The sequence below is a fragment of the Theobroma umbraticum genome, unplaced genomic scaffold (genome assembly GCF_002168275.2).
Source record: "Theobroma umbraticum cultivar Fairchild unplaced genomic scaffold, ASM216827v3 scaffold_130.0, whole genome shotgun sequence".
Taxonomy (NCBI): domain Eukaryota; kingdom Viridiplantae; phylum Streptophyta; class Magnoliopsida; order Malvales; family Malvaceae; genus Theobroma; species Theobroma umbraticum.
Genome location: NW_018397264.1, coordinates 7,237,203 through 7,255,650, shown reverse-complemented (window position 1 = coordinate 7,255,650; position 18,448 = coordinate 7,237,203). Strand labels below are relative to the sequence as shown.

Sequence of the window (18,448 nt, the reverse complement as noted above, 5' to 3'; positions counted from 1 at the left end):
AGTTCAAAATTGACATAAACAAATTTTAACATAAAACTGTAACAATTGACGTAAAAATTTATAAAAGTAAAATAATTAAATTTTAAATCTTAACGTAAATGTGTTAAAGAGTTAACATAATAAGTTAATTAAATTTAATAAAAAATAAACATTTATATTTATATTATCAAGCTAAAGTATACATCAATATTTAAATTTTTATTTTAAATAAATAATAATAATAATAATAATAATTAAAAGTTATTATTAACAAAACTTGACGTAAAGTTGTAAGAATTGATATAAACTCTTATAAAAATGAAATAAGCAAATTTAAAATTTTAACGTAAATATGTGAAAGTTAACCTAACAAGTGATAATAATAATTTTTATTAAATTAATTAATTAAATAAAATTTTAATATCAAAAAATAATATTCTTATAGTTTAAAGTAAAAAATTAAATTAAATTAAAAATTAAATAACTTTTAAAATAAACTAAACAAATTTTAAAATTATCTACATTATTATCTTAAAATAGATAAATTTAACCTGTTATATATTATTTACCTATTAACCTGTTATATAAGTTTTTATTAATTTTTAAAAATTTTATTAATTGACCTCACATTAAGATTAAACTTACCACCACCATTTTGTTTTTAATTCTATTTCCCTTTTTATATTAACTTTAAAAAGAAAACCAAATGTGAGAAATTATATTTGTAATCAAATCTTTTATAACTATATTCGTAACCATTTAAATTATTCTAAAACTAACATATTTACTTGGTTTCCAATTTTAGTTAAATTTTCTTTTCCTTGATACATTTTCAAATTTACTAGCCCTGCTCCTACCAAACAAAAGGTAGATTCCAAAGAGCAGATCCAGCAGAAAAGAATCCTAAAGGCGAAGAGATGAGAGAGTTTCTTACTTGTTATGCCCTTGGAAATCCGAACGGCATTTACTCAAAAACTAGCTAATCATCTGAAAACAGCAACTGAATGTCAGATTTATCAGAGAAATGAAATGAAGTAGCAATTGAATGTCACATTTATCAGAGAGATTAGCATCTAATATACATACATGAATATATCTTGCTCACCTGATCTAACATTTTCATTTTTCCCCTATATGCTCAAACACGTATAATTAGGCACATTTAAATGGACAAACTACAAATTATACATGGATGATTTACAATTTACGAAGCAGAAAGGATCATTAATTTATCATCTCTGCAGCTGCTCAGAGGTGTTGGTGGTGGATGATGTTGCCGTCCGGCCATTCTCTGTTCCATTATCCACAGGCACAGGCAGTCCCAACTTCCTCTCCATCTCCAAGGGTTCTATAACTTTAACAGAGCCATCTGTCAGTCCCACAGCTAACTGATTGGCATCCTGTGGGTGTGCTGTGACAACTAGTGGATATACAGTTTGGCTGTCACAGTAAAACATTGCAATCAAATGTAAGACCATACACGCATGTTTCATGTTAAACCAATTACTGGTCATATGCAAGTCTTTTCAAAGCATCACATGAACAAACAAAGCATTGGATCACTCAAAAGAAAAACCAAAGGCAATAACGTGGTGATGTAAGCTGTATTGCATTACCTGTTCGACAACGCTGGAGAGATATAAGCAGATGGTGCAATACGACATCTTAGCCTCAGACTATCAGCGTCAAATATTGCAATGTTACCATCAGTAAAAGTAGCATAAACTAGTTGGCTGTTGCAGGAATATGCTGCGCTAGATATAGGTGAAGAAAGTACTTCTTGTGGCATCCACTGCAATGCAAAAGAAAATAAAAATTTGTTCACCACATATTTAAATTCATCACATAAGGAGTAGTATTTTACCTGCCGAATGCGTTCCATCTTGTTAGCATCATATACTGCAAGTTGTGTTTCATGGCATACTAACAAGCGAACTTGATCAGAGTGGAATTGCACTCGAGTGTCACCCTGAGGTGCTTTTCCAGCTGGCAGTTGAAGTGCCACTGATTTTATCTTTTCCCAGTCATCAGCATTCCAAAAGAAAAGCTACAAACAAAGAAGTCAATAACATCAGCAGTAATAAAGGGTAATAAGAACCACTGGTCATATTTATCTAAGAACAAGAACAGAAAATAAAAACGGGACAAAACATGAGGCACTAAAAACGATTATGGCATAATGGCAGAGAAGTTTCTTTTCACGAAACTGAAATCAATTTCTTTTGTTTCTGAGGCAAGAAGAGAAATATGAAAACCGTTAAGAAAGGTAATCAGAACCCATAATCTCTTTTCCAATAACAGACAAATTGCAACCTTCAGTAATTACTCTTATCATCTAGGCAACCAAAGAAAGTATCTGCTCTCTTTTTCAACTTAAAGATGTTTTAATCACAAATAATGCTAGGCACAAGGACACACAACCATACACAGAGGTTTTGATGGTGAAGCATACCTGAGCATCAGCACCTGAAGAGACCAGGATTTTAAGACTGGTCGAAAATGCTAAACCTGTGATGCGTTTTTGGTGACCCTTCAATTTTGTTTTAACCTGACAGAAAAAAACCACCTCCTTATATAATGAATATTAAAAGGTATTGCTATCAATGTGAGATAAAAAGATATGCTTGAATCATCTTACTTCATCCACCCTGACATTGTAAATATGAATGGCTGAGTCTTCCATTCCAATTGCTATGATATTATTATCTTGCGGATGAAATGCAAGGAAGGTGGGAGCTGGAGGAGGTGGCATAAAAGTTGTCATTACCTGCAAATCAATGCAATTCCATATTGAGTAAATGATCACTATAAACTCCACCTTATTCAAAATTTCAGAGTCAGAACAGAAAAGATTGTGAAATACATAGTAATTTACCCTGAACGTCATCATATTAAACAATGAAACCTTTCCACCACATGCAGACATTACATAAGAGTCATTCTTTGACAGTGCTATGCATGGAACTGCATCTTCAGAATTATCTGGTACATCGTTAGTCATCAGAAGACCACTATTTGGTTGCCAATGTTGTGGGACAATGCTAGCAGTTGCCTATAAAACCACAAAAGATGGAAAAAAAATTATACAAGGAAACTTTTTCTACTAATATCATACGTACAACACAGGAATACAAACATTTGCATGTATATTTCAATGAGCAATTACATATAAATGTCTGCAAAGAATAAATCACCTTGCCACTAGGATTTTGTTCACTGCGACTCCATTTCCAAAGTTTCTGGATCCCATTCGTCCCAAGAGCCAGAACCCCAACACCAGAATTTGTGTACAGAAGTCGAGCAACCTTGATATAAAAGCAATTAATTAATCATAAATATGATAAACTGAACAAGATAGTCCAGAAAGATAATGTTAAAAACAAAAATGAAGAGAGACTAAAAAAATTATTAAAGTAAAACCTTGCTGGCAGTATCCAAGTTGTCTGGCATGGTGACTGTTCGACACTGAGCAGGGTCAACAATCTCAGTTAGTTCCCAAGGCTTTGTTTTATCAGACACATCCTCCAAAGTTCTCGGCTTTTCAATGCCTCTACTCATCGGTTCAACTCCATTCTACAAGAAATTGCACATAGAATTAGATGCTATTTTGAGAAAGTTGGGAAATTGTGGATCCGTTTGGTAAGGCTATCAAGACTTTCCAGACAAGTTTTTCAGCTTTTTCACTTGTTTAGAAAGGGGAAAACTTTTACAAATGTAAAATGTTTTGCGAATCAAAGGAAAAAATTGTGTTGACCGGCATCAAATGTCTCATGCCCAAGAAAGGCATAAGAAATTTTCAATCTGCCTTCTCTCTCTATGATCAATCCTATAAACCTTAGGATCAATCCCATTTAGAAAATATTGCCCACCCCTTTTTGTGGGATCAATCTTACAAAACAATAAAATAATAAAGTATTTTTTTAATCTCTTTATTTATTATTCTTTTTCCCGACAAACTACCATTGATTAGTTTTATTCAATTATTTCATTGGAATCATATCATTAGAATTATTTTTACTAAGATATTACAATTTTTAATATAATAAAAACTAATTAAGGTCAATTAAAGAAAAATATTTATAAAAAATAGGAAATAGGTTTTTCACACATGAAAATCTCTCATTTCTTTTAATTTCCAATTTATTCACTTAACAAAACTAACCAGTATAACAATATCATGAGAAACAAATAAATGAAAAGGGTTAAATATTATTTATATATAATATTTTTAATGTTGAAAAAATGTTTGGATGTCTTGCATAATTGATGAATGCTAATCTTTTTATGGTGCTATAGTAGAAAATTACTGAAGATTAAAAAAAATTTTGAAGCTGGGTTATGATGTAAAATGTTTTCTACATGATTCAAAATAGAAAATATTTTAGGCAATTTATTCAAACAATAGAAAATATTAGATTTTCCAAAAAAAAATATGTTATAGAGGAAAGATTTTCGTTTTTTGACTGTTCTGTACAATATCTCAACTTTGGTGTAATAAGTTTTTATGTTGTTTATCGTGTGAAGCAATTGATACTCATTTTCTAACCAAAAGTTAAACAATCAACAGAAAATAAAGCTTAGTGCATGTGGAGCATACAAGAATTGGAGTAGGCCTGGCAGGACTGTCTACACGTTCTACTTTGCTAACTGCTGGACCGATGCTTGTACCCATAGCAGAATTAGATACCTGATCCACAATCAAGCAATAAAATCAAGTTGTCAATAAAAGTTCATAACATAACAAATGCAAAGCCAGGTAGCATTCCAGTGGAAGATAATAACCTTCATCTCAAGTGGTGTTCTGGATGCTTCATAAGATCGAGCCTCCTTTGCCCTTAACGCTCTAAGACCATTGGCATTTGCAAGAACCTTGAATCCATTGTCTGCTGTAGTAACAACAAGCAAATTTCCTTCCTTGTTGAATCTCAATCGGGGAAGACTCTATACCATCACAATATCAAGTAAGATAACCAATTTGATACCAAAGTCATCTGTTCATCCAATCTACAAAAGATAGATAAAAGAGGAGCTCAAATTAAAAATGAGATGCTAACCGGAAGTCCCCCCTCAGCTTCTGTGGTGGTGAGAATATTTGTATTGTCCATATCCCAAAATTTTATCTGGCTATCATCACCAACAGCCAAGAAGCGATCCCTTGTTGTGTCAAATTGTACTACACCGGTAGAGTTCTTTCTAAAACCAGAATATGTCCTCTTTATTTTTCCTTCACTTTCATTCCATTCAACCAGGAATGAATCTCCATCTTTACTTGTCCCACAAGAGAATAATCTGTATTAGAGAGAGGATTGTTAATTTGTAACATTTCATATACGGCTAAGAAGATTTGTAGATCAGTCTAAGAGAAAAAAGCTAACCCTTTATAGCTACTACACTAAGTTTTCATCTACCTACCTACTACCATCAGCACTGTAGAGCATCGTGGTACACCACTGTCCAGGAGCATCATAGTCAACCCTAGAGCCCATATTGTCATACAACCAAGCCTTGATTTTGCCATCAACAGCAGTTGAAAATATAAACTGCAACAATATGACAGAAGATCATGCAATAGTTGGATGCATAAATAGTTCAAAATTGAAATAATATGTTTCATATGCTACAACACATTTTTCAAGCTCAGCCCTGATAAAAACCAAGGAAAACAAGAAACAGATTAAATATAGAAACAAATAAATTAAGGTTCAGTGACCAACATGGATGCAAAAATGCACAGGCACCACTGCCTTCTGATCTCATGTAGAGACCAGTATGCAAAGTGATAAAAGAATTCGGGTACATATTGTCATCTACAATACAGCTTCCTCCATAAAATGAGATGTGCAGATTTAGTAGTTGTTAGATATTATTAATACAAAAAGCAGTCTATCTTTTCTTCACACAGATCAGCATATATCTAAACTTGCATCACATGGTTCCTTGACTAATAGGCAATAGCCAGTTGCAGCAATGTACTTCTGTATCAAAAAATCAGCTTATCCTCACAATCAAGTAATTTTCATCAAGGCATAAATTATCATCCAGACATTATTTAAAGAAACTGCCTACCTGAATATTTTCCTTCTGGTGAGGACAAACAGAATAAACAGGTGCCTCATGGCCTTCAAAATTAAAAAGCCTACTTCCAGACAAATCCCACACCTACAGTTGTCAATGAAACTGAGAACACATGACGTTTAAAGATAAAAAAATGCAGACCATGTCATTCACTTCCCTACCTTTATTAACTTATCATCTCCACAAGTAACAACACAGAGTTTTTTGTTTGGACGAGCGAAAGCTAAGTCATTTACGCCACCCACATGGGCATCAATCTATCAGATGGCAATTATCAGTTTACATTTAAGAGTAATGCCTCCTTGAGCAAAGTATAAGAAGGTGAATTAGAAACATACCTCTAGATGTGGATGTAGATCATTTGATGCTTGATACGCATGCAAATGAACAAGATGCTTTGTAAATGCAACTCCTGCACCCAGAAAAGTTCTATAAAGAAGCTCAAAACTGCACTTATTAGAGGTAAATTACTGTTGCAGCACATACCAATCAAACTTCCATCTGGGCTCCAAGCTACACGACTTACAGATATGGACGACTCTTTAACAATACTAGCCTGCAAGAGACTCTCAATTATAATCCTTACAGATGTATTTTGCCAAACTTCCAGCATTCCAGTAATATCAAGCGAAAGTATAAACCTTATCTTGTTTCAAAATACATTTTAAAGAAAAGGGAGAGATGGTGTTAAAAAGAAAAAAAAAACAACTCAGTTGATGAGTCAGGGAGGACATGGTTTACATAGTTGAAGTATAGTTTTGATAGAGAAGAGAAATATTTTAAAAAGGAGATTGTCCAATTCTTCAGTAACATTAAAACTGAAATTACTGAACTAACATGCCTTTATGGACAATGATCACAAGCAAATAAGTTCTTGTCAAATAATTCAGACATATTTAACTCATTCAAATTGATGCTGTGAATCAGGAATATACAACTCTCAAAAATATATCATTTTAGTGGTCCAGAAAAGAAAAAGAAATAAGAAAATAAAATATATGATTTTTTTATTAACTCAAAGATGAGATATCAACCTGAAATGGAACTGAACAAGTAGCCATATCCCATATCTTGAATGGTTTTGACACCAATCTCTCTAGCGTGCTAACTTCCCATAAGGAAATTTCACCATTGCTACAACCAACTATTTAGAAAGATGCATAAAGCAAGTTAAGAAAACACAACCCATAGCAACTGAACTAAACAAATGAATTTTGATCTAAAATCACTCTAGGCAAGCTGGTTTGTAAAGCTGTCAGTGATTTTACCAGTAAGTAATGTATGAAGAGAAGGATGGAAATCCATGCTTGTGACACTGGATCCCTGATGAATGGTACAAGCAACAGATCTTGGTAGGTCATCAAGTGACCATGAGGCTAGTTGAGGAGGAGCAGGATATGTGACCTAAACACATTAATTAAGAATTCCGATAATTATTATCTATATATTACAGCATAGTTGCAAAATATGTGGGGAAGTATCTAGAACTGCCATGGAAGAATATGACCTCTTGAAGATTTACCTCATCAACAGATTGTGCAGTCCGCAAACGTTTCATTAAGTGTTCATGATCAGTGCTCCCATAGTCAATCATTCCAAGCATATTTGATGCTGTTCTTGGATGTTTCAAAACTGAGACTGCCGTAACATTCAAAACAAAATTAGGTTAGTTATATACCTAAGGAATTAATCAAACAAGAAGAAAATGGTACAATCCAACCTCCCCGCCTCCCCCCCCCCCCCCCCCCCCCCCCCCCCCCCACTTCGTTCTCTCTTCCCTTCTTTTTATTGTTTTTTTAAGCACTCCTTTAAACCATTTCAAATGAAGGAAATTATAGATCTTTGATATATTATTTTAACAGTTGACAAGTCCATATCAAGATTTCAGACTAAACAGAATGTCCCTCTTTAAATTAAACTTATATCCAGTTTAACGAGTATACAAGCCAAGTATTGGGGTTTCTCAACACCCTTTCATCAGGATCATCCATACATCTTTATTAACAGGGATATGAAGTGAGAACCAAAAACACAAAGGACAGATGCAATCCAAGATATGCCACTGATAATTCTACCAGCATAAATACAATATCCGAGGATAAATGTAGAAACTGAAAAGTATTCCTGCTTAAAACACAATGAGTTTGGCTACCAAAATGCCAACCATGATAGCACATTAATTTTACCTTGATTTTGAGGAACAGGCAATGATGATGCAGAAGCAGCAACGATGGCAGATTGGACTGATGAGGAAGGATTGGCACTTGCCATCCAGCCAGCTAAAGCATTAGCATTTGCAGCAGCAGCAGGTGGTGGTGGTGGAAAAGGCTGCAATATCATAACAGGAAGAAAAGACATCCTAAGGTCAGCATGAGAAACATGCATCAACGACATCCATGATTCAAAACTATAGGAAACATTAGGATCATACTCCACCATGTGCTCCAAGTGGAGCATAGGTTGAAGGCTTAGCAACTGCTGCAACTGGAAGAGTTACTGGAGTAGGTGCACGAGCCCCATTCGGAGGTGAACAACTGTGATCAGTGAATAAGGTTTTAATATCTGGATTAGGCCTAGGATTTTTACACAGCTGGTGTTGCCAATTCAAACTGCAAATATACAATCAGTCAGATTCCACATCATCCATTTACCATATTTACAACCAAATACTATATCCTGCAACAAAATGTAAAATTCACCTTTGATTAATCAAAGTTCGCAACCGTGATGCCTTTAATGTAGGCAAAACAAGTTTCTCCCGGAACAAGGGATTCGCTTCTATTAGTTTCTTAAGCTCAACCAGCATTATGCTCCGAGCCGATTTAGTATCACCATACTTCGATAGCTGCTCATTTTCCCTACATCATATCAAAAACGAAAACCTTAAATTACATTTAATTCTACATCTACAACCAACCATCAAATTCCACAATCTTAATTACCTAAAGTTCTCGAGCGTTAAAAGCTGCGTAATTTCCTTATAAAGTTCTTCATTAAATGTCGAAAAAACTTTCAAATCCTTCACTAAAATCTCAACAGCTTTAGCTCTATCACGCCTGAAACAAAACAAAAACCAAAACAAACATTATTATACATAATTACACCAAATCCTTCAAATAATTAAAAAGAAAAAATAGAGTTTACCGGTCCAAAGCTTCTAGATACTTCTGCTTTCTGATCTCAAAATAAATCTTCATCGAATATCGATTATCGTCAACTTTAGTGAATCCAGAGAGGTATTTCTCAACTTCGTCCCATTCTCCGGCGAGAGCTTTCTCTTCGAAGTATTTCATGTTGAAGAAGAACCCTGACTCTTGCTCTAACCTGGGCGCTCAACCAAAAACGACACAAACTCACATTAAAACGACAACAGAAACAACACAAAAAAGGAATAAAAAAAATGAAAATGAAACTGATGTTAAACGCTTACTTGTGAACGGTCTCTTTGAACTTCTCTTCTTCGAGGAATTGGAGAATTAAGAACACTAATTCTCTGCTAAGAGACGACATTTCTTCAAAGCTTTGCCGATCGAGAAATTGAAAATTGAAAATTAGGGAGTTAGGGTTTTTAATTTAAACAAAAATAGCCATAAAAAAAGAGAGAAAAGAACAGAGCGAAAGCGAGCGAGCGAGCGAGCGAGAGAGAGTTGAAAATGGGAACTCAAAGGCGAATTAAAAGAAGAGAACAGGTGGTGAAACGACGGCGTCTCTTGGAAGTTAGCGGCCGCTGAGAAAGATGGTGGAGAAATTGGTCGTCCTTGGACTGATTTCTAGGGTTTGCGGTTGCATTTCATGCTTCGCGTTCAACGACAACAGTCGAAGAAAAGCTGCCAAGAGAAAATAAAAATTGAAAAGAAAAAGATAAAGAAGAGAGAGAAAGTGAGTTTCACCTTTATCGATGCGTACCGACCTCAATTGATAAGTGCAACGACTTCTCACTAGATTGATAAGCACTCTGCCCTTATACCCTTCCTGCAACAATAAGTACGTGGAGGCTAAATCGGATTCAGGCTATTTCAATGTGCGGACGGGACTTGCAAGAACCGGTTTGCAATGAACGAGGGTGGACTTGAGGTGCTTACATGGAGAGAAATTAATGGTTTAGTGGAAGTGGTTAAGAGAGAGGTTTGATGTAGACAATAAAAACCTAGGAACTCGCGTCGTTAATGCGGAACCGAAAGTGGGAAATTAAGTGGATTGAATAAAAGGTACTAAAGTCCGGCATATGCCTTTGCATTGTCGGTTTAATGACGTGTCGAACTTTTACGCTGCATCTGCTTGACTCTTTCAACTGTGTCGGGATCTTAGCTTGTTTTCTTAAGACTATCTCGCGAGAATTTCTCAAGCAGAGTTGGTAAGCAACTTGGAACCAGAAGCTTCCAAGGAATTAAAGAATGCGAAAACTAAAAAAAAAAGTTAAAATAAATTCATATTCTTGGCCTTTTTCTCTTTTTCAGTTTTTCGTATTGTCATGACACTGACAGGTACCATATTCTATAACTCCATTTTATAGATTTTAATATATTTTTATATTAAATTTTTAAAAAAATTAATTATATAAATATTCAATGTTTTTTATTATAATAAATAATACTATTAAATAATTTAAAAGTTAAAAACAAATTATTTTAAAATACTTAAAAAATAAATATTCATATTTGTTGTTTATACCATTAAAAGTAAGTTACACACACATGATATGCCTTATTGAATTTATAAAACATTTTATTGTGAATAATTACTTATTTACCAATCCGCGATATTCTAAAATTGATGCATAACATATATTTAATGAATAATGTCACATCAAATTGAGTAAACATGAAAATAAAACAATTTACACATGTCGAATAAATTCATGTTACAATAAAACCAACTTCAACTTACTCCAAACAAGTGATAACTAATATTATAATTTTATAGTAACTTATTTAAATACAAGAATTATATGAATTTACAAAAGTTAAGAATAATCAAATTTAATTATGAATGATATTTTATGTTTAAGAGACATATAATTTGACTTTTATGATGTGATTACATGGTGACTGACATGATCATAAGATGATGACATGGTAATAATGTCATCATATATTTCATACAATAATGTTGTATGTGATGGATAAAAAATACATAATATTTAAAAAGGTTTATAACTTATTAAAAAAAATTTAAATAAATTATTACTATTTTGTTATATTTAATCAAGTATTCGTATTTTTATTTTAAGTTAATTAAGTTATTATATTTTTATTTTAAATTAAATAAATATTTATAATTAATGATTAATTTAATCAAAATGTCACTTGTCATTATATATCATATAATGTTGATGTGATATAATAATAAATAATAATATAATATATTAATATAACATAATAAATATTTTTTTATAATGTATGATGAACATTTTAACTAATGACAAATAATTTATCATTGCTCGTAAGAAATTGTTTGATAAAAAATAAAAACATAAGAGATTTGATTAAACATAAGAGAATAATAAAATGTTTATTTGATTTTTTAATAATTTAGAGATATTTTTAAATATTATATTGTAAAAAAAATCAATTAATATTAAATTTGATTGACATTAAAAGGATGGTGCGAGTATAAATTGAAAAATAAAAATTTTGATGAGTTAAAAAAAAAATTATAGTGTAATAAATTTAAGATTTTTTTAATATTTAAATAAATTTTAAAAAACCACTATAAAAAGCGATAGATGGAGATTCAAACGTCACGTAACAAGAGTCGCAATCTAACTTTCGTGGTGCGATATCAAAAGCGAGTCTCATCACAAGCCAAAAAAGTAAATAGTGCTTGACATCGAAGCTTACAGTTTTCTTCCATGAAAGCGACTGTGACACGTGTCAGTCAGCGGGGACATCTGGAGTCTTAGCTTCTTGGTGGCCAAGAATGTGGGCCTACCAAGCGTTGTCCGTGCCGAAGAAGAAAGAATATTGCTAGCCTAGGACCCCACTTCTCCACCATCTACGGACCGCGAGACATCTCTACACGTGGCTAATCACCATTTGTGGTTACAATCGTAGTCAACTGCTCCTTGGCAGTTGCAGTGAGGTCTTGATGTACCACAACATCTACCCCGCAATCACAATTTATTTCCACATTTGATAGGATAACGTGGAATATGTCAACCTAAATTCTTTCCTTTAATGCAAAGAAAAAACATTTCTTATTTAGTAATATATATATATATATATATACAGTAATACTATAAACATCTCTATCATGTTTTAATAGTTATAATTTATAAATATTTAATAAAATGAACAACTGGTGCATTTTGCACAAGTAATAATATAAAATTTTTATATTTATAATTATATATAATTAAAAAATAACATGTGATAAGTTGATATGTGATATTTTAAAATAAGGCATTCGAAGAAAAAAAAATGAGAAATTATATATAAGACATATTAATGAACAATAAAGAAGTTAAAAATTAAAAGCATTGGGTTAAAGATATATAGGAAAAAAAACAAAAAAGAAAATGATTTATACTTATTTTTCTTTTTTTCCCTCACTCATTTATTGTTTATTTTCCTTTTAATTATTTAAAAAGTTGTGATTTGTAATAAATTTAAAATAAATAATTGATTCAACTAATCAATTTGTGTTGTTTTTATTTATTATCACAAAAATTATAACTTCTACTCATAATATAAAGAAAAAAATATTTATCTATTTTATTAAAAAAATTTAGGCACGGGCCTTTTACTAATGTTTTATATTACAAGAACGGGTTTGATTCTTGTTGATTATTATTTTTTTGTACATTACTTTCTAATACAACAACGTGAATAAATGTGTTTTCAAACACGTGAAACCATAATGTGGCATAAAATAATTAAATAATACATTATTTATAGTTTTAATTAATTATAAAAAGATTATTTTTTTCAAAAAAAACTACTTAATTAACTAAATGGTTAAAAACAATTTAGCCCAGCCCAGATCAGCCCAATAACTACTTTGGGTTAGACCAACGGCTATGATCCGTTTCAAAACCCAGTCAGCCTCGTACCAAAATGCAAAACCCTCAAAAAAACCCACACTCAACCTCAACCGCCTAGAGGAGGAGTAGAAGAAGAAGAGGAAGAAGAAAAAACTTGCAGAGCTAAAGCTTCGATGGCGGCCAAGAACCAACAAACGCAAAAACCCAAAAAGAGAAAGCAAATTTCAAGCGTCAAAGTCGAGCGAGATGGCTCAAAATCCAAGAAGCCGAAGCTCCTTGCGTCGAAGCCATCAAAAGACGGTTCAAGCAAGCCACTGAAGAAACCTTTCAAATTACCCAAACAAAAACGGGAGCAACCAAATGATTCGAAGTTTGAGAAATCAGAATCTGGGAATGAAAATAAAGAGCTCACAAAGCGAGAGCGTCGCCTTCTTGCCAAGGTTATTATATTTCTTCTGATTGGAAATTGCAGAAGGCAGGGCTTGTTTGTTTGTTTTAAAACGTTTATCGTTTTATTTGTTATGCCAGGAATTGGCAGAAGCTAGAAAGAAGAAGAGGAAGCCACATTATACTCTTGAACAGGTAAGTCCATTTTCTGCCTTTGTTACTTCAAAAAGAATGGTTTGTAGTGGAATTAAGAATCAAGGAAGGAAGATAAATTGCAATTTGGATTGAGCAGGGTTTTGTCTTTGTTTGCTTTGGGTATCAGGAGTTATTTGCAATTTATAATGGTTGATTTCTGTGAGTGTATGGTAATCATTGACTAAAGCAAGTGTTGCTTCGTTTACATTGCAATAGGAGCTTGCATCTCTGTGGGAAAAGATGAGACGTCGGAATATTGCAAAAGAAGACAGATCAAAGTATGTTTTTGGGAACAAAGATAATGGTTTGTCCTCCTATATGGCCTTTTTTTAATAAATGTTATTTGAATTGTTTTCAGGCTGATAACTGAAGCTCTACAAAAAATGAAGGGGAAGATTTCGGAAATTGCTGGCTCTCATGTTTCTTCTCGTGTTCTTCAGGTGGTTTTTTAGCCTTTTCTTTAAGTTTCAAATTAGTTATTCCGCTGCAGTAGTCTATGGTTGTCTTAACCTTTTTTTTTTTTTTCTACCTCAGACTTGTGTTAAGTACTGCTCACAAACGGAAAGGGATGCTGTATTTGCAGAGCTTCGGCCACATCTTCTCACCCTTGCATGCAATGCTTATGCTGTGCATCTGGTGAAGAAAATGTTAGATACCGGTAGGGTTATGCTGCTTGACGGACTAGGTTGTATAGTCTCTTTTAGTTGATGTTAATCCTATTGTTATCATGGTCTCATGACACACTTCACAATGCATGCAGCATCTAAAACACAGCTGGCAGGGGTTATCTCCTCTCTCCGAGGCCATGTTGCTTCTCTTCTTCGGCATATGGTTGGATCTGTAGGTATGTCAGACTTTATTTGCTCACCTAAATAGTTGAATTTAACGGTACATTTGCTATTAAAAATGTGTTGAAATCAGCTTGATTTCATTTGCATGTGACATGTGTTGAAGTGAGTGATATAGCTGGTTTATTTCCATTAGGCAGATCTCATTTTAGGTTTTTGGGAGGTAAATCTCTTCTCAAGCCTTGCTGACGTTGGGTGTCCTTGCTTATATCTCTGCAGTTATTGAGCATGCATATCAACTAGGAAATGCCACTCAAAAACAAGAGCTTCTGATGGAATTATATTCTACTGAGCTTCAGCTGTTTAAAGACCTTGCATCTATCAAAGAGAGCAGGTAAACCATACTATATAAATTTATAATTTCTACTCATGGCTGTCATGTGTTTGGTGAATGGTCAAAGTATAGTATTCTTTCAAAAGTTCTAAAGAGCTGATAACTACTCATGGAGGCTGATGGGTACTCTCTAAATTTTGTGATGTTATTGCTTCCATGGCTCTGTTGGTAGTGTGAGTTTTTAAGGTAGTTTGTTGCATATATGTGATTCCACAGTGATATCCTACTTGTTGCTTTGTTTAACATATATTTTTTATGCAAGTTGGGAATATATTTTGATAAAATTTTCTATCTTTCAGGTTAATAGATGCAATTTCAAAGCTTGGCCTGCAGAAATCCTCTGTTTTACGGCACATGAATTCAGTTATTCAACCAATCCTTGAAAAAGGAATAGTAGACCACTCCATGATACACAGGGTGTTATTAGAGTATTTGAGCATTGCTGATCAGGTATTATAGATCTTAACATGCATACTTGAAACATTCTCTAAGGAGTTTCTTGCCTGTAGCACTGGTGTTGCCATGTGATTTCTCTTTCTAAAGTAAGTTTGTCGATAGTCCTCTGCTGCAGATATAATTCAACAGCTGTCTGGTCCACTCCTTGTCCGTATGATCCACACCCGGGATGGATCTAAGATTGGGATGCTTTGTGTCAAGCATGGGAGTGCAAAGGTTTGTTGCAGTCTGTCGAATGAGTTTCATAAAACCTAAAACACAAAAGATACCTTTTTTTTCTGTTTTAATTTACCGGTAGTATTTTGGTGTGGAATTTCTTGCAAACCCCTGAGTCATCCTCCCTGATTGTGTTTTATTTAGGAAAGAAAGAAAATTATCAAAGGAATGAAAGGCCACATAAGCAAGATAGCTCATGATCAATGTGGGTGCATGGTAAGGGTTCCTTATGGAATTTTATCCACTCAAATTTCATTCTGTTAGAAAGTGTGATCACCTACTTCCTTGACAAAATGCACTTTATTGTGCTCCACAATTTAGCAGCATGGTTCTATGTTTGAAATGTAATTGACTCTTTGTAAATTCAACTATGGCACTAGTAATGAACACATTTGATCTGATGATAATATTGATGTGTTATGATGCCTTTCATTTAGATTTAAATTGATGCATTTGTGTCTGAATTCCATTTTATTATCTACTTATTGAATTTTTGTACAATTTTTGTGGTAAGTTTTATTATGTATCATTTACTTTCAGGTGCTTATCTGTATTGTTTCAATGGTGGATGACACAAAGCTTATAACAAAGGTTTGTTTCTGCTAGAAGCTTTTCATTACTACTTCTCTATATATTGTGTAACGCTGCTTTCTAATAGTGTTTGTAACTTGAATTGTTGTTTACAGATTGTCATCCGTGAGCTTCAAACAACATTGAAAGAGCTTGTTTTGGACAAGGTTTATATTCATCCTAAACCCGTTATCTAAATGGACTTTTAAGAAGATAACTTGTTTGGGAAATAAGGATGGGCTAATAGCTTTTAAGTGAATAAAAAAAATTAAAGGAAAGTTTCTAGTTGCTGCTGGTAGTCTGATATTTCCCGAAATGTACACCCTCATTATCATCTGAAGTATATTTATCTGGAGAATTTTTTGAACTCCAAACAATATGTTGAGGAGTTGGTCAGCTAGGATCATGTAAAAAGTGTAATCTTTTTTTAGATTTCTTTTAGAATGTCCATAGTATGGATCTTATCCCTGAAGTTGTGCCATTTGTTGGAGCTATAGTACCTGGTGGACCCCCATTTTGGTCTTCTGACATTAGTTTAGTCTTTAATACTTCTGCATTGCTTATTGGTTTCTGTTTCGGTATTTGTGAATTTCAGAGTGGAAGGCGCTTGTTGTTGCAGCTGCTTCATCCAAATTGTTCACGCTATTTAAGTCCTGATGATCTGGCCTCTCTAAATTTATCTGTCCCCACTCTCAGTATTAAGGTAGTTTTAAAGTCGTGATCTTTTGTAGAACTATCTTAGACTGCAAATGACTTGTGCTAGAATTTACTATGGTTTTTCACCTTGTCAGAATGAGTTAGAAGTCAAATCTGAGGAAATTTCAAGGGATGAAGAATCTGGTAAGGAGGCAGCCACGAGTGATCCTGATGTGACAGCACCTGAGTCTGGTAATAGTGCTACTCCTGCAGAGAATTACGTGGCTGAGGGTGGGAAGAAAGATCCTTCCTTAAGGAGGCGGGAGTTGCTAGTCAGTAGTGGGCTTGCTGAGGTTTGTTGCTCCTCTTCCCCATTCTGGTGATCTGTCCTTGTTTGTTTGTTTTTAAAAAGAAATTTTTTATCTGCCCAATTTATCGACCTCTTCCAGTTCACAGTTGTTGTACTTGATTCTTGGTGCTTTGGACCTTATTCTAGGATATATCTGCAATATTTCATGCCTGGAATTATGTCTACACTTTGGCTTGGCTCATGTGTGATGCTTGGTTTTGCAGAACCTTGTTGATGTGTGCATTGAGAACGCAGAAGAATTGCTTAGGTCAAATTTTGGCAAAGACATGCTTTTTGAGGTAATCAGCTTTTTCCCTCCATGATCTTCCTAATGGAGTTGTATTCTTTTTTATAAAATCCAAAAGTAGGTTAGCTGGAAGCCTGGAACCTTGTTGATAACTGAACAATTGTCTCCTTTATACGGTATTAACTGTGACAGTTTGTCATTTTGCTCAAAGTAGGGTCTGATTTACACTTAGATGATCAGACAGTCTCTCTTTCCTTTTGAATTTCAGTCTGTGGTTGTGTCTTCTTTTATTGAACTATTTTCAATCCTTGATCTAATGATTTGACTGCCTTGGCATATCTTTTGGAAACAATGCAGGTTGCAATGGGGGGTTTTGATGGTATTCTCCATCTGAGTTTGGATGAAAAGTTAAATAACTTGTATGAAGCTATAGCAGCACTTGCGGCGAAACCTAAATCTGAAGAATCCGAAGAACATGTACTTGAAAATTTTCATTCCAGTCGCACCATAAGGAAACTAGTTTTAGACTGCCCAGCATTTGCTTCCACTTTATGGAAGAAATCTTTGGAAGGAAAGTGTCAATTGTGGGCCCAGGGTCACAGGTTAGCTGCTTTGCTTCCTCTTTGTAAATCTTGCGCATTTAAAGCATAAATGCCTATTTGATCTCTGAATGTTACATGTTGATGTTGGGTCCCATTGTTGTAATTGCAGTTCCAAGGTAGTGTGTGCATTTTGGGAATCCTCAGACTCCAAGGTCCATAAACTGGCAAAAGAAGAGTTGCGGCCCTTGATTGATGGGGGTATTCTCAAAATCCCTGAAACTAAGCAATCAGCAAAAGGTTAGGTTGGCTTGTAATGAAGACAAGAAAATTTTGATCATTGAACCGGCATTGTTGATTGGACTGCAAGCAAGTTGAGTGAATGAACAAACTCTACTCTGTATTTATAGCCATGAAGGAATTTATGTAACATGCAGAGCAAATTATATGAAGTTTCTTAGCTGAAATGGGGTTCATGGCAAAGTCAAAATTTATATCAATATCAAGGGTAGTCTCTTTTTTCATTTCTCCCTCCTCCTGTAATATGGATTTGGCAATTTACGAAATCACTGTAGAACTTGGAAAGTGGCAATCATATCATACATTTGAGTTAATTTTGCTTTTGATCCCTAATG

The 18,448-nt window shown here is 33.9% G+C and overlaps 2 protein-coding genes across 2 annotated transcripts; one reads left to right on the top strand and one right to left on the bottom strand.

The window, feature by feature from the left end:
* Nucleotides 1-962: 962 nt before the first annotated feature.
* LOC110421103 (TOPLESS-related 2) lies at nt 963-9,920 on the bottom strand. Its single transcript, XM_021434575.2, has 25 exons — nt 9,485-9,920; nt 9,199-9,378; nt 8,997-9,110; nt 8,754-8,912; nt 8,486-8,663; nt 8,241-8,382; nt 7,577-7,692; nt 7,323-7,458; nt 7,089-7,198; nt 6,541-6,610; nt 6,393-6,466; nt 6,216-6,311; nt 6,046-6,138; nt 5,392-5,519; nt 5,034-5,268; nt 4,762-4,920; nt 4,577-4,666; nt 3,400-3,552; nt 3,174-3,284; nt 2,855-3,031; nt 2,618-2,746; nt 2,432-2,527; nt 1,844-2,026; nt 1,596-1,771; nt 963-1,419 (listed from the first exon to the last, which is right to left on the bottom strand). Exons 1-25 carry the CDS (start codon nt 9,562-9,564, stop codon nt 1,212-1,214), a joined length of 3,393 nt encoding a protein of 1,130 aa, XP_021290250.1. The 5' UTR covers nt 9,565-9,920; the 3' UTR covers nt 963-1,211.
* A 3,200-nt stretch (nt 9,921-13,120) lies between these two features.
* Nucleotides 13,121-18,418, top strand: PUM24 (pumilio 24). The gene is made up of 17 exons (XM_021435321.2): nt 13,121-13,476; nt 13,565-13,618; nt 13,835-13,896; nt 13,977-14,058; nt 14,153-14,276; nt 14,379-14,462; nt 14,686-14,800; nt 15,100-15,250; nt 15,359-15,472; nt 15,617-15,688; nt 16,013-16,063; nt 16,159-16,209; nt 16,638-16,745; nt 16,834-17,031; nt 17,252-17,326; nt 17,632-17,876; nt 17,986-18,418. Exons 1-17 carry the CDS (start codon nt 13,210-13,212, stop codon nt 18,116-18,118), a joined length of 1,986 nt encoding a protein of 661 aa, XP_021290996.1. The 5' UTR covers nt 13,121-13,209; the 3' UTR covers nt 18,119-18,418.
* The last annotated feature ends 30 nt before the right edge of the window (nt 18,419-18,448 follow it).

Coding starts and splice junctions, on each gene's coding strand:
- PUM24 (XM_021435321.2), top strand. CDS start 13,210: ATGGCGGCCAAGAACCAACAAACGCAAAAACCCAAAAAGAGAAAGCAA. Junction 17,032..17,251: donor TCAGTAGTGGGCTTGCTGAG/GTTTGTTGCTCC, acceptor TTGGTTTTGCAG/AACCTTGTTGATGTGTGCAT. Junction 17,327..17,631: donor GCAAAGACATGCTTTTTGAG/GTAATCAGCTTT, acceptor GAAACAATGCAG/GTTGCAATGGGGGGTTTTGA.
- LOC110421103 (XM_021434575.2), bottom strand. CDS start 9,564: ATGTCGTCTCTTAGCAGAGAATTAGTGTTCTTAATTCTCCAATTCCTC. Junction 9,111..9,198: donor TATCTAGAAGCTTTGGACCG/GTAAACTCTATT, acceptor GTTTTGTTTCAG/GCGTGATAGAGCTAAAGCTG. Junction 6,312..6,392: donor ATCTACATCCACATCTAGAG/GTATGTTTCTAA, acceptor GCCATCTGATAG/ATTGATGCCCATGTGGGTGG.